Source organism: Hypanus sabinus, chromosome 3 (genome assembly GCF_030144855.1).
Source record: "Hypanus sabinus isolate sHypSab1 chromosome 3, sHypSab1.hap1, whole genome shotgun sequence".
Taxonomy (NCBI): Eukaryota; Metazoa; Chordata; class Chondrichthyes; order Myliobatiformes; family Dasyatidae; genus Hypanus; species Hypanus sabinus.
Window position 1 is genome coordinate 91,786,487 of NC_082708.1, and position 16,805 is coordinate 91,803,291.

The 16,805-nt window shown below is 38.5% G+C and overlaps 1 protein-coding gene across 2 annotated transcripts in view; it reads left to right on the top strand.

Moving 5' to 3' along the window:
• The window catches only part of LOC132391501 (palmitoyl-protein thioesterase ABHD10, mitochondrial-like), a 70,907-nt gene that overhangs the window by 19,672 nt on the left and 34,430 nt on the right, over positions 1-16,805 (top strand). For both annotated transcript variants that reach the window (XM_059964778.1, XM_059964777.1), the window contains exons 2-3: positions 3,557-3,737; positions 14,752-14,863. In XM_059964778.1, the coding sequence (XP_059820761.1) occupies positions 3,557-3,737; positions 14,752-14,863 (293 nt within the window). The remainder of the gene's footprint in view (positions 1-3,556; positions 3,738-14,751; positions 14,864-16,805) is intronic.

The window sequence follows — 16,805 nt, forward strand, 5'->3', positions numbered from 1 at the left end:
GATCACTTCAAAGTAATAAATCTCCAGGAGAAGATGGTTTTCCACCTGAATTTTATAAAAAGTTTAAAGATTTATTAATTCCTCCTTTTATGGAGTTAATATATCAAGCGGAAAGAATGCATAAACTTCCAGAATCTTTTTCAACAGCTATTTTAATAGTATTGCCAAAAAAAGATAGAGACCTTTTAAAACCAACATCATATAGACCTATTTCTTTATTAAACACCGATTATAAAATAATAGCAAAAATCTTATCTAATAGATTATCTAAATGCTTACCAAAATTAGTGCATATGGATCAAACAGGATTTATCAAAAATAGACAATCGGCAGATAATGTAACTCGGTTATTTAGTATAATCCATTTAGCACAAAAGAGGGAGGAAATGAGTGTGGTAGTTGCTTTAGATGCAGAAAAAGCATTTGATAGATTGGAATGGGATTTTTTATTTAAGGTATTGGAAAAATATGGACTAGGAACATCATTTATAAAATGGATTAAAACCTTGAATACTAATCCCAAAGCTAAAGTAGTGACAAATGGTCAAATTTCAACACCATTTCAGTTAACAAGATCAACTAGGCAAGGTTGCCCACTATCACCTGCTTTGTTTGTGTTGGCAATAGAACCACTAGCTGAATTAATTAGAATGGACCCAGGTTTTAGAGTTAATCAGGAAGAATACAAGATTAACTTATTTGCTGATGATGTTCTACTTTATTTAACAGATCCATTACATTCACTACGCAAATTATCTTATAGACTAGAAGAATATGGCAAAATATCGGGTTATAAAATAAATTGGGATAAAAGTGAAATTTTACCTCTTACTAAAGGAGATTATAATCAATGTCGAGTAATAACTCAATTTAGATGGCCAGCAAATGGTATAAAATATTTAGCTATAAGAGTTGATAATGATATAAAAAACTTATACAAATTAAATTATTTACCACTTTTGAAAAAAATTCAGGAAGATCTTGAAAAATGGATGGCATTACCAATAACATTAGTAGGAAGAGTAAATACTATAAAAATGAATATATTCCCTAGATTACAATATTTATTTCAATCATTACCAATACAATTACCCCAGAAGTTTTTTCAAGAGTTAAACAAATATGTGAGGAAATTCCTCTGGAAAGGTAAGATGTCAAGAATATCGTTGGAAAAATTGACATGGAAATTTGATCTAGGAGGATTACAACTTCCAAATTTTAAGAATTATTATAAAGCAAATCAACTTAGATTTATTGCATCTTTTTTCGAGAAAGATAAACCGGCATGGATTAGAATAGAATTAGATAAAATAGGAGAAAACGTATCAGGAGATTTTATATACAAATGGGAATCTAAATGGATATGGGAAAAGAAAGAATCTCCTATATTAAAACATTTGATTGATTTATGGAATAAGATAAATGTTGATGATGAGACAAAAAAATCTTTATTAGCAAAGAGATCTTTAATTCAAAATAGACATTCCTTTCACAATGGACAATCAACTTTTATATAATTGGATTCAAAATGGGATTAGATATGTAGGGAATTGTTTTGAAGGAGGTATATTAATGTCATTTGATCAATTAAAGAATAAATATAAAATATCAAATAACACTTTATTTTGTTACTTTCAATTAAGGGCTTATTTAAGAGAAAAATTAGGTCAAACAATGTTATTGCCGAAATCTAATGAAATAGAAATTTTAATTCAAAAAGGAAATATTAAAAAATTTATATCTTGTATGTATAATTTGATTCAAAGACAGGTAATTAAACAAGGAGTCCATAAGTCAAGACAAAAATGGGAAAGTGATTTGAATATTAAAATTGAAGAAACAAATTGGTCAAGACTATGTCTTGATAGTATGACAAATACAATAAATGTTCAGCTAAGATTAGTGCAGTATAATTTTCTACATCAATTATATATTACACCACAAAAAATAAAAAAATTAAATCCAAATTTATCAGATCAGTGTTTTCGATGTAACCAGGAAACTGGTACTTTTTTACATTTGACATGGTCTTGCTCTAAAATTCAACCTTTTTGGACAAATTTAAGACTTTTACTGGAACAAATTACAGGAACACAATTTCCTCATAATCCAATATTATTTTTACTAGGTGATATTGAAGGGATAAAACCAAAACTTAAACTAAATAAGTATCAGAAAGAATTTATAAAAATTGCACTGGCAGTAGCCAAAAAAGCTATTGCAGTTACTTGGAAATCGGATACACATTTAAGTATAGACTCTTGGAAGAAAGAAATCTATGGTTGTATTCCATTAGAAAAAATTACTTATAATTTAAGAGATAAATATGAAACATTTCTGAAAATTTGGAGCCCTTATTTACAAAAGACAGGATTAAATATATAGATGCTTTGAAGATGAAACAATTGGTTATTAGGGGAAAGAAATAAATATACATATTAAAGTTATTACGAATTCCATGGAGCATGTGGAGATCTTCCAACAACCAGGCATTTTTTCTTTCTTTTTTTTTTCTTTTCTTTTTTTTCTACAGGGCAGTTAGGGGGGAGGGGTTAAGGGGAGGGGGTAAGGGTTATATACATTGTTTTTCCATACTTTGTAATCATTTAAAAATGCAATTAAAAAAAGTTAAAAAAAATTTTAAAAAAGAATTAAATTTATTTGCCACTTCATTATTCCCCAATATATTTTCAGAATTTATATATGTTTTTACCTATCCACAGAAAATTTTGAAGTCAATATTTTTGTAACAAATGTCATAGAGGCGCACCAGTTAGTGTTGCTTCAGTGGCCTGAGTTCAGTCCTGATTTCAGTTGCCGGAGTGGAGTTTGCACATTTTTACAATGATTACAGAGATTTCCCAAGCTGATCCAGTTTCCTTCCACATTCAAGTATGTATGGGTAGATGTGTGGCAGGGAAATCAGAAAGGAGTTAGACCTAGTAACTTCCTCCCATGTTCCAAAATGTCTTGAAATAGTTAGTAGGTTAATTGGTACTTTGCTTAGAGATGCACATGAAACAGGCCCTTTTGGCCCAATGAGCCATGCTGCCTGTTACTCACCCATTTATCACAAGCCTAATCACAGGACAGTTTACAATGACCATACTAACTGGAATGCCTCTGGAACGTGGAGGAAACCTGCACGGTCATGGTAAGAACATACAAACTTTTTACATGTGTCACTGGAATTGAACCCCAAACTCTTGACATCCCAAGCTGTAATAGTGTCGCACTAAGCACTATGCTATCATGGCTCCATTGTAAATTGTTCTGTGATTAGACTAAGGTTAAATAGATAGGTTGTTGGGTGGTACAACTTGTTGGGCTAGAAGGGCCTGTTCCTCGCCATATCTCTAAAGAAATAAATAACTATATCATGCAATTTACCCCCATTTTTTTTAGTAATGATGTCATGGATGGTTCCAGAGCACCAAATATACAAAAAACTGTTTTAAATTGATCCGATATTAATGTAGGTCATTTGCCAATAGATTTGACTAATTTGGTCTCTAATTTAATGCTATTAATGTTGATTTATGATTTGCCATTCCAGGGTGCCGAAAGAAATCAACTCAATTCTTAAATCGTCCCAATCTACCTAAATTAGCATACGAGAGATCAAAAGGTAGAAATCCAGGAGTTCTTTTCTTGCCGGATTTTGCATCCAATATGAAGACAGATAAAGCATTGGCACTTGAGGACTTTTGTAAATCACTTGGGCATTCGTTTGTAAGGTACTGCATGGCTAGTTTTACAATATATCTTCTGTAAAAATGTATGCACTTATAAATATAATGGTTGCTAATGTATTGTCTGAATGATAGTTAAGCTAATGACAATTTACTTCCTGGCCAAAACAGATTTTCCCATCGTAATTATATTTTCCCTTGTATTCAAGTGGCGCACAGCCTTCTTTTCAGGGAGAACAAATTCTGTAACAGATAGATCGTAGAACCATATAGTGCAGGAACAGGTTCTTTGGTCCATTATGTTGTGTCAAACGAACTGAGCTAATGATACCTAATCTCCTCTGCCTGTGCATCGCACATATCAATAGACAGTAGGTGCAGGAGTAGGCCATTCGGCCCTTCTAGCCAGCACCACCATTCAATGTGATCATGGCTGATCATACACAATCAGTACCCTGTTCTTGCCCTCTCCCCATATCCCTTGACCCCGCTATCTATAAGAGCTCTATCTAACTTTCTCTTGAATGCATCCAGAGACTTGGCCTCCACTGCTTTCTGGGGCAGAGCATTCCACATATCCACCACTCTCTGGGTGAAAAAGTTTTTTGGCATCTCTGTTCTAAATGGCCTCCCCCTTATTCTTAAACTGTGGCCTCTAGTTCTGGACTCACCCATCAGCGGGAACATGCTTCCTGCCTCCAGTGTGTCCAATCCCTTAATAATCTTATGTTTCAATCGGATCCCCTCTCATCCTTCTAAATTCCAGAGTATACAAGCCCAGTCGCTCCAATCTTTCAACATATGACAGTCCCGCCATTCCGGGAATTAACCTTGTGAACCTACGCTGTACTCCCTCAATAGCAAGAATGTCCTTCCTCAAATTTGGAGACCAGAACTGCACACAATACTCCAGGTGGGGTCTCACCAGGGCCCTGTACAGCTGCAGAAGGACCTCTTTACTCCTATACTCAATTCCTCTTGTTATAAAGGCCAGCATGCCATTAGCTTTCTTCACTGCCTGTTGTACCTGCATGCTTGCTTTCATTGACTGATGTACAAGAACACCTAGATCTCGTTGTACTTCCCCTTTTCCTAACTTGACTCCATTTAGATAGTAATCTGCCTTCCTGTTCTTGCCACCAAAGTGGATAACCTCATTTATCCACATTAAACTGCATCTGCCATACATTTGCCCACTCACCCAACCTGTCTAAGTCACCCTGCATTCTCATAACATCCTCCTGACATTTCACACTGCCACTCAGCTTTGTGTCATCAGCAGATTTGCTAATGTTACTTTTAATCCCTTCATCTAAATCATTAATGTATATTGTAAACAGCTGCGGTCCCAGCACCGAACCTTGCAGTACCCCACTGGTCACAGCCTGTCATTCTGAAAGGGACCCATTAATCACTACTTTGTTTCCTGTCAGCCAGCCAATTTTCAATCCATGTCAGTACTCTGCCCCCAATACCATGTGCCCTAATTTTGCCCACTAATCTCCTATGTGGGACTTTACCAAAAGCTTTCTGGAAGTGCTAATAAAGGCAAGTGTGCCGTACACTGTCCTTGCCACCTTATCAACTTGGCAGTCAGTTTTAGGGAGTTTTGCACTTGGACCTTAAGGTTGTTATAGCCAGGGCTGGTAGTGGAGATAAGCACCCATTGTCTATTAAAGGCTCTAAATGTTGTGCACCTCAAGTTGCTTCTAACAACCAAGTCCAGCTCCTGGCCTTTACGTGTGGCTTAGCTACTAAGCCCAGTGCAACTGTTTCTACTGACAGGAGAAGGGGCAAAGGTGGGTTACTGGCACCTTAAAACCGGTTGCCTCAGGCAGATGGGATTTGTCAGCTGTGGTTGGCAGCTCATCTAGTGGAAGGAAAACTCTGATCTTAAACCTCCACTACCATGCAGCTATACTCACTCGTGGGGAAGGCTTCAAGAGTAAGCCCCGAAGGAAAAATCCAGAGCTAGTGTCCCCATGTCCCTATGTTGACTTCCACACTGACTAGCAATTCCTGTGATGCTCCTGGTGCCAAATTGTATCAGTCTCTGCCGTTCATCAAATGCATGGAGAGGGGGAGCTTGTTATATGGGCAACAGCTTGCTCTCATTGTACTGCCCAGGCTTGTGTATCTAGACAGCAAGGATGTAGCAACCATGATCGACCCTGACTGATGGGCCTCATGCATTTGGACCGCAAGATCCATCTGTGCATCTGTACTGCTAAGAGTCCTCTCATTAACTGCCTGCTTTCCCTTTGCATTTAGTTTCCCAGAATGCAACACCTCGCACTTGCATGGATTATATAGTTTTACTTTGACCATATATAACCAATTACCAGCATTTTGAGTCATGTTTAAGGTCATAATTATTGCTCCACCATTGGTCTATTTACCACATTTCTGGTATTCATAGAACAGTGCAGAAACACTTCATATTTAGCCAGGTTAAACTCCATTTGTCATTTCTCCACTTGTATTTGCAACTAATCTGCATGCCACTGTACTTTTAAGTCTTCTACACTATCAACAGCACCACCACCTATCTTAATATCATCTATAAATTTACTGATCTAAGTTTTCATCCAGTACAGGTCCCTGCAAAACACCACTAATCATGGATCTCCAGCCAGAATAAATCTTATTAACTCTGTTTTCAATTATGAATCTAAACAGTCAAGTCACTGTGGATCCCATGCATCTTAAAATTATGATGGAGTCTCCTATGAGGGACCTTGTCAAATGCCTTCTTAAGAATCCTCTCCTGTAATTTCCCTACCACTGATACAAGACTCATGAGTCTAGTTCCCCTCTTGAATAATGAAACAAAATTAGTTATTCACTAGTCCTCCAGAACTTCACCTGTGGCTAGAGAGGACATGAAGTCATAGTTTATTATTTAAGCAATCTCATCTCTTGCCTCTCTCAATAACTTGGGTTATACCCCATTAGGCCCTGGGGACATCTATTGTAATGTTCTTCAAGATTACCTCCTCTTTTTATCTCAAAATTTCCTAGCAAATTAGCACACTCCACATTAAACTTCTTATCTGTCATATCCTTCTCCTTTGTGAATGCTGATGCAAAGTACTCATTTAGAAACTCATCCACATCCTCTGCCTCTGAGCAGATGTTCCCATCTTTATCCTTCACAGTGGTCCTACACACCCCCAGTTATCCTCCTGCTCTTGAGCTGTTTACAGAATACCTTGGGAATTTTGTTAATTCTACTTACCAAGAACTTTTCATAACCCTTCCTGGCTTTCTTAATTTCTAACTCCTACCCTGGTTTCTTTTCTGGCTTTATAATCCTCAAGGGCTCTGTTCTTGGTCCCCTAAACCTTTTTATACATTTCTTTCACTTCCTGACTAAGTTCACATCTCTTTTGACATCAAAGTTTTCCCAACCTTGCCCATCCATGCCCTTCCCTCATACTGGAACATACCTGTCCTGTGTACAGTTGGCCTTTGAAAACCCTCATTTCAGATGTGGACTTGCCCAAAAACAGCAGCTTTCCATGAACTCTCCCTAGTCCCTGCTTAATAATCTTGTAATTCCATGAGACCATAAGATATAGGAGCAGAAGTAGACCATTTGGCCTGTCGAGGCTGCTCTGCAATTCCACGCTGCCATGGTAAGCATAGCAGTTAGTGCAATGCTACACAACTCAGGCATTGGACTTCAGAGTTCAATTTCAATGTCTTCTGTAAGGAGTCTTTACCTCCTCCCCCTTGGAATACGTGGGTTTCCTCCAGGTGCTCCAATTTCCTCTCACAGTCCAAAGATATACCGGTTAGTAGGTTAATTGATCGTTGTAAATTGTCCTGTGATTAGGCCAGGGTTAAATTGGAGGTTGCTGGGTGGCACAGCTCAAAGGGCAGATTCCATCAACACACACAAAATGCTGGTGGAACGCAGCAGGCCAGGTAGCATTGATAGGAAGAAGTACAGTTGACATTTCGGACTGAGACCCTTCGTCAGGACTAACTGAAAGAAGAGATAGTAAGAGATTTGAAAGTGGGAGGGGGATATCTGAAATGATAGGAGAAGACAGGAGGGGGAGGGATGGAGCAAAGAGTTGCTGTAATAGCGGGTCTGGGTGAGGGTACGGTTGAAAAGTTGAAGGGCCGAAGAAGTTATAGATGGGGAGCAGTGAGAGAGGGTTGTCGACTGTGCTTCTTCCTATTTGAATTTCCAGCATCTCCAGATTTCTTCGTGTTTGCGTTTTTAAATTCACTACTGCAAAGCCTCTTCCAGTGATGCCTACACTGACAAAGTTTAAATCTTCACTTCGATGGGAGTTTAGTGAAACCCTCTCTCACTGCTCCCCATCTATAATTTCTTCGACCCTTCAACTTTTTGACCACACGCTCACCCAGACCCGCTATTACAGCAGCTCTTAGCTTCATCCCTCCCCTTCCTGTCTTCTCCTATCATATCGGATATCCCCCTCCCACTTTCAAATCTCTTACTATCTCTTCTTTCAGTTAGTCCTGACAAGGGGTCTCGGCCCAAAACGTCGACTGTACCTCTTCCTATAGATGCTGCCTGGCCTGCTGCGTTCCACTAGCATTTTGGGTGTGTTGCTTGAATTTCCAGCATCTGCAGATTTCCTTGTGTTTGGGCAGATTCCATGTTGTATCTCAAAAAAAAGTAAATAAATTCTTCCTGTTCCAATTTTGTATTTTCCAATAAGATCCATACATATCCTTTTCTATAGCGATCTTAAAACTTAGGATTTAATATCAGTGTTCCCTAACTGTTCTCCTGCTGAAAGGTCAGATCAGCCAGGTTCATTACCCAACACCAGACCTAGCATTGGCCCTTCTCTTGCTGGACTTTCCACCTTGCCAGATCTGAGCCCACTATGTAGTGACAGGTTGATGTCCACCTATAGAATGAACCAATAGTATTCTTAACTGGAGAAATTAATTTATGGCTCAAGTTAAAATAATTGTGTTGTTATGTAGATACAAATTGATGCATATAGTATGGTACCCCAAAGTTACAAGTAGGAAATCTGTTCCCACCAGTACTATATCTGTTTTATAAGGCAACCCCCCCCCCACTCATTAATATAGTACACCTAGGTCTCAAAAGTACCCTGGACTCAGAACCCAGAGATCTGTACATGTCCAACATGGACCCTGGGTCTGAGACCCTTGTATTTCCAAAAACAATTATGTCCCTGGTCCCAACATTGGTTGGGCCCTAATGATCCAGACAAGCAGAATGGGTCCAGTTTTACCTTGAGTCTGTCTTTTTTTTAACATAGATGTTCTTTGATGATTACAATGTGTGACAAAGAGCTCAAATTTTGGAGGACTCAAATTATGATGTACTATGTTATAATAGGAAGAGGTCTCAAGCTGAAATTTGTATTAATATAGATTGTTGAAGAGACAGCTAATTTTCTTTCACTGAGCCAAGAATGTTGTGGATTAAAGCTAAAGAGTCATGATCAATTAAGAAGAATTGGATGGATGGGTTAACTGCTTTTTTCCCTGCTTTTTTTAATCTGCTTTCAGCCTTGTTTGGAATACTTGTAACCTGGGATTTTACTTTCTTTGCTTAGTAAGTTGTGTTCATAAACCTGTTGTGAATGCCTAGCTTTAACTCTTTTAGTAAATTGGTAAATATCTGTTTAAAATATTAATTGTTACATGTGAATTAAGAAACAGTGATATTCTTGTTCTTTTCAATCTCAAAAAGTCCAAACAATTCCCCTGCATTTTTCCCATTCTCATCCTACCCCATTTTTGACTCCGATCTGAACCCTGCATTCCTAATCCCTTATCTGCCAGATTCCACCCAGACAAGTTGTCCATTCTTTGCCATTTACCATCTATCTCTGCCTCTAACCACCTGTTTCTTTTGCCCCTGTGCCTGGCCATCTTGTTTCTGATCCACACTCCAATGTGATTCTGTCCATAACTTATTTACTCTTATGTTTTCTTTCTACAATCGGAGATTACAGAAGTCCTATTCCACAATGCATAATGCTTTATACCTTGGGAGTGATAAGACCATCTAAACCACCCTATTAGTAGGGTGAATAAAGCTGAAATATGCTCTGAGCTATGCAGTTCATCTCAATTACTCCATGAGATCTTTCCAAATGGTTCTAGTTCCCGTATTTCATTCTCCGTATCAAAAATTTCTCTTAAATTCATTAATGGATTTGCTGCTAACTGTTGTGACACCTAACTTTGTATTACCTTGTGGAAATGTGCCATAGCTCAGAAATAGGCCAATCGTATCCATACAAACTATCAAATACCCTTATACACTAATCCACTTTATCAGCTCTTGATCTGTTACCTTCTATGCCATGGTGATTCAAGTGATTGCCTCAAAATTTCTTAAAATTAGTGGGAATATGTAACTCCACTATTCATTCAAACAGTGCATTTCAGATTCCAACCATTATCTGGGTGAAAAGGGTCTTTCCCCAGATCTGCAAAACACCTCCTACTCATTACCTTAAACCTATGCCCTCCCATTTTAGACACCTCACCATGAAAAAAGGTTTCCTGTTGTCTCTCCCATGTACACCCCTTCATAGCTCTGTACAGCCCTGTCAGGTATCTTATTCCCCTTTCCTGAACTCCAAGGAAACCAATCCCCATTTATCCAGTTTCTCCTCATAATTGAAGTCCTGAGTCCTAGGCAAGATCCTCTGTATGTGCTCAAGTGCAATCATGTTCTTTTTTGTGGTGACTAGAGCGATACATTATTCAATTGTGCACTAACCGGTGTTTTATACAATTGTGTACCTCTGCATGAAACAGAGAATTTTTGTACCACTTTTCAAAATCTGCATATCTTTTGTGTAATGTGGAGCTGCACTTCCCAGTCTGCTAATCGGTATAACTTCTGCTCACTTTTCTATTTTGATTCTAGCATGCTGTGCTGGAATCAAAAATGAGTGTCCCCTGATTTTACATATTCTAGCTCTTTGAAAATAAAAATGCACTAGCTCTACTGCATTAACCCAATCTAGTCTTTATGTTATTTCCTCAAGAGGTTCGTGATTTTATTCACCTCAATAAGTACTTTCTCTGCTAGATGAGTGGGTATCTGATAGATGTTGAGGAAACAACCATACCCATTGCTTATTACGAATTATATTTCATTTTCTATTTTATTTACATCTATGAGCTATGACCTGACTCAGAATGTTGTTACGTGATCTATTGTTCTCTGCATGTCTGCTTCATAATATAACACAGAAAGAAATAATTTAAATAGGTATTTAAATCAAAGCAAGAGGCAGAGAGGGAAGAGGTAAAAGAAGCTCGGAGAGAAGCTGTTTTTAAAAAAAATAATCGGGGCAAAGAAGCTAGACTGTGCAGGCGCGTGATGTAACATGCCGAAGGTTTAAAAGAAAGACCGCCATATACAGCGGCCATCGTCGGAGTGAACTAGATAGAGTGGGACGGCTTTGGCTCAATCAGGCTTCGGCGAGAACAGGCAGAGGCGAGGTTGAACGGGGCACGACTGCGCAAGCGCATGAAGGTTGGCCTCTGAGATCGGTGGGGGAATTTAAAAAGCGATTCGATAGTTAGGGGGACAGATAGGAGGTTTTGTGGAAGAGATCAAGAATCCCGGATGGTCTGTTGCCTCCCTGGTGCCACGGTCCATGATATCTCGGATCGAGTTCTCAGTATTCTCAAGAGGGAGGATGAGCAGCCGGATGTTGTGGTCCATGTAGGGACCAATGATGTGGGTAGGAAGAGTGAGGAGGTCCTGAAAGGTGAGTTTAGGGAGCTAGGTGCCAAGTTAAAGGACAGGACCTCCAGGATAGCAATCTCAGGGTTGCTACCAGTGCCACGTGCATGTGGGTTTAGAAATAGTAAGATAGTGCAGACCAACATGTGGCTGAAGACGTGGTGCAGGAGGGAGAGCTTCAGATTTATAGATAATTGGGCAGTTTTCCAGGGAAGATGGGACCTGTTCCAGTGGGACGGTTTACATCTGAACTGGAGAGGGACAAATATTCTTGCTGGTAGGTTTCCTAGAGAGGCTCCAGTGGATTTAAACTTGATACGAGGGGGGAGGGGAACCAGAGTGTAGGAACAGATGTATGGGAGAAAGAAGAAAAAGAAGACAGTACAGTTCTTTCTACTGTTAGAGATAAACAGAGAGTAGGAGGTGGAGAATTTCTTAAATGCATTTATTTTGATGCTAAGACCATTGTAAGAAAGGTGGATGAGCTTAGAGCATGGATTGATACCTGGAAATATGAAGTTGCAGCTATTAGTGAAACATGGTTGCAGGAGGGGTGTGATTGGCAACTGAATATTCCTGGATTTTGTTGTTTCAGGTGTGATAGAATCGGAGAGCCAAGAGGGGGAGGTTTTGCGTTGCTTGTCAGAGAAAATATTACAGCGGTGCTCTGCAGGCACAGGATAGATTAGAGGACTCGTCCAGGGAGGCTATTTGGGTGGAATTGAGGGATGAGAAAGGTGTAGTAACACTTACAGGGGTGTATTATAAACCACCTAATGGGGAGCGAGAATTGGAGGAGCAAATTTGCAAGGAGATAGCAGATATTTGTAGTAAGCACAGGTTTGTGATTGTGGGAGGTTTTAATTCTCCACACATAGACTGGGAAGCCCATACTGTAAAAGGGATGGATGGTTTGGAGTTTGTAAAATGTCTGCAAGATAGTTTTTTGCAGCAATACATAGAGGTACCGACTAGAGAAGGGACAGTGTTGGATCTTCTGTTATATTAATAGGAAAAGGATAGTGTGGGATAAAATTGGTCCCTTAAAGAATCAGAGTGGAAAGATGGGGGAGATTTTGAACAATTTCTTTTCTTTGGTATTCACGAAGGAGAAGGATATTGAATTGTGTAAGGTAAGGGAAACAAGTAGGGAAGTTATGGAAACTTTGATGATTCAAGAAGATGATTAAGGAATATAAAAGTGGATAAATCTCCAGGTCCTAACAAGATATTCCCTAGGACTTTGAGGGAAGTTAGTGTAGAAATAGCAGGGGCTCTGACAGAAATATTTCAAATGTCATTAGAAACGGGGATGGTTCTGGATGATTGGCGTATTACTCATGTGGTTCCATTGTTTAAAATGGGTTCTAAGAGTAAACCTAGCAATTATAGGCCTGTCAGTTTGACGTCAGTGGTGGGTAAATTAATGGAAAGTTTTCTTAGAGATGGTATATATAATTATCTGGATAGACAGGGTCTGATTAGGAACAGTCAGCATGGATTTGTGTGTGGAAGGTCATGTTTGACAAATCTTATTGAATTTTTTGATGAGGTTACTAGGAAAGTTGACGAGGGTAAAGCAGTGGTTGTTGTCTATATGGACTTCAGTAAGGCCTTTGACAAGGTTCAGCACGGAAGGTTAGTTAGGAAGGTTCAATCGTTCGGCATTAATATTGAAGTAGTAAAATGGATTCAGCAGTGGCTGGATGGGAGATGCCAGAGAGTAGTGCTGGATAACTGCTTGGAGGCCGGTGACTAGTGGTGTGCCTCAGGGATCTGTACTGGGTCCAGTGTTGTTTATCATTTACATTAATGATCTGGATGATGGGGTGGTAAATTGGATTAGTAAGTATGCAGATGATACTGAGGTAGGTGGCATTGTGGATAATGAAGTAGGTTTTCAAAGCTTGCAGAGAGATTTAGGCCAGTTAGAAGAGTGGGCTGAAAGATGGCAGATGGAGTTCAATGCTGATAAGCATGAGGTGCTACATTTTGGTCGGAATAATCCAAATAGGACATACATGGTAAATGGTAGGGCATTGAAGAATGCAGTAGAACAGAGTGATCTAGGAATAATGGTGCATAGTTCCCTGAAGGTGTAGTCTCATGTGGATAGGGAGGTGAAGAAAGCTTTTGGTATGCTGGCCTTTATAAATCAGAGCATTGAGTATAGGAGTTGGGATGTAATGTTAAAATTGTACAAGGCATTGGTGAAGCCGAATTTGGAGGATTGTGTACAGTTCTGGTCACCGAATTATAGGAAAGATATCAACAAAATAGAGTACAGTGAAGATTTACTAGAATGTTACCTGGGTTTCAGTACCTAAGTTACAGGGAAAGGTTGAACAAGTTAGGTCTTTATTCTTTGGAACGTAGAGGGTTGAGTTGGGATTTGATAGAGATATTTAAAATTATGAGGGGGCTAGATAGAGTTGACGTAGATAGGCTTTTAGTAGGGGAGATTCAAACAAGAGGACATGAGTTGAGAGGGGACAAAAGTTTAAGGGTAACACGAGGGAGAATTTCTTTACTCAGTGAGTGGTAGCTGTGTGGAACGAGCTTCCAGTAGAAGTGATAGAGGCAGGTTCGATATTGTCATTTAAAGTAAAATTGGATAGGTGTATGGACAGGAAAAGAATGGAGGGTTATGGGCTGAGTGTGGGCCAGTGGGATTAGGTGAGAATAAGCGTTCGGCATGGACTAGAACGGCCGAGATGGCTTGTTTCCGTGCTGTAATTGTTATATGGTTATATGGTATTGCAATGGGCAGATTAGCTAATACAGGTGTCCCTCGCTTTATGAATGTTCACTTTGCCCACTTCGCTTATACAATAGACCTACATTGGTGACATGTTTTCACATTACAAAGAGGATTTTCGCTTTAATGAAAAATCTTCCCATATAAATTAATGGTTCTTCGCTTTACGCTATTTCGGCTTAAGAAAGGTTTCATAGGAACGCTCTACCTTTATAAAGGGTGGGGGGAGACACCTGTATACTACTTTAGATATGTAGATTCATACAAAGGTATTAATGAGTTCCTTAAGCAAAACCATGCTTTTTAAAATCGAAAAAGTATCTATGATTTTAATTAATAAACTATTCTATTCTAATGGAAGGAGAAACAGTTAACGTTTTAGGTTTGGGATCTGAGAATGGAAGATGAAATTTGAACAGTAACTCATGAAACAAACTATTGACAGAATAGAAATTGTTTTCTTGCCATTGCCATGCATATTTTCAATGTTACTTTCTATAATTTGTTATGAAATAAAGTTGGCTTTCTCAGAATTTTTTTACATGATTTTGTTTTGCTTCTATAAGGTTTGATTATACGGGATGTGGTGCATCTGGTGGAAAGTTCAGTGAGTGTACGATAGGACAATGGAAGAAGGATGTTTTGTCTGTAATCGATGAGCTCACTGAAGGACCACAAGTAAGATTTTATAGGGTTATTATTATAGAGTTCAGATTTTCATTTTAGTAACTTCAGAGGTACTTACGGTCAAGTATAATTTACCCTAACTGTAAAATGCAAATGTAATCAAAATAGGAAAACAAAAATAGTTTTGAATTCCACTTGTACTTTTGGAATATAACTTACGAATCTTAAAAAGGAGGCATGACTAATTTTTTTTTGAGAAGGGTGAAAAATTGAATTAATATATCTCGGCTGTAAATTTGTTTTGTTTTCTTGTAGTTTGACTTCCCTATGCTTTCTTGTATTTTTATACAATTGCTTATACATGCAATTGTTTAGTGATTTTTTTCCAGTAATTGGGGTACAGTTGTCCCTGTACTTTTCTGAAAACTTGGTCTCAGTGGCGGTGTTATACTACTTGAATTTGGCTAGCTTTTATCAACAGAATTTTTGTTTAGTTCTAGTCTGGTATGGGAAGACAATGAATACGCTTTAGTCTCTATCTCTCCCCTTTATCTCTCTCAGTGCTTCCTCTTCCTGCCTTTGCTGTTGTAATATTTAATAAAACAGCCATAAACAACATGTTTTCTTCCTCATTCTTGACTTCCGAAGAACATTGGTATTCAATATGGCCACAAATCCTCATTCTACACTCTTGCTACTGAAATAGCTAGCCTCTCTCATATAGGAGGTACACATTTCTGTCAAAAGCGTATTCCTTTATTGAATTATTGCAAATTTGATAGTTCTTATTTCTTAGTCACCTGTTCTTTCTGCACCTGCATAGTCTTCCATCACAGCTGTTTCAGTCATCCTTTCCATACACTGTTGTTCGTTTCCATCCTTCGGGTTATGAACAGTTCTCAGAAAATGAAACTGTTGTAACCTGGAGACTGCTGGTAATTATTTTCACTTCAGCTCCTTTACTCTATGTCCTCTTTCACCTCCAGAAGAATCTTCATACATTTGCTATCTTCACAATTTCTAAATGGAGGATCTTTATAACTGCCATTCACTGCTTAATAATATAGGAGAAAATAATAGCTAGAATGATTTGAAAGAGTCATGACAAATTCAGCCATAAACTTAGCTGAAGTTGCTCATCTTGAAGCATTAAAAGTAGAGGGGAGATTTCACAGAGATACAGAGATGTACGAGATAATGACTGGTTCTGAAGGATTCTAATTACAAGACAGTTAAAGGATCAGAAGCACAGTTCTTTTTGGCACAGTATGCTTTCTCTGTTTGGATAGGAGTAATGACTTATGTAGAATTTGCAGCAAGTAGGAGCAGCGGAAACTGAATTAATCATGACCTTAAAAAGGGAATTTGGATATGCATCTGTGTGGAAATAATTTGCAGGGGTTGTAATGAAAGCATAGGGGAATGGAACTGAAGATATTGCTCTTCCAGGAACTGATATAGTCAATATAGGAACTGAGTTTACCCAGTTGCATTGTTTTCCATTCCCACCTCAGCTACTATTCCGTGTTTAGCCAAGACAACAGTTAAATCTGTATTTACAAGGAATAATTTGAATGTTCTGCTACTTTGGGTAGTACATCTGGACAATCTGCCAGTTTAACACACAAGGTATAAAGCATGTCAGATCATCAGACCTTTACTGCATATCAACAAATTAGCTGAGAGGGCCAAATGCCACGTTTCCAAGTTTGCCAATGATACAAAACTACATGGGATTGTGAGTTGGGAGGCTTATTGGGATTACGGACATGGTCAAGTACGTGGAAAGTGCAATATAACATTGAAAACATATGAAGATATTGTAATTATATGGATGGTTCATAAAATATGGTTCATATTCAACCAGGTCAGAAATCATTTTATTAAATGCAACAATACATACAAAAGATCAATAAGAAAGAAATAACTGTGTTCAGGAAAACTAAAACTAAAACTACTCATACATGGAGAAGGACACACTATTCTCCATCTC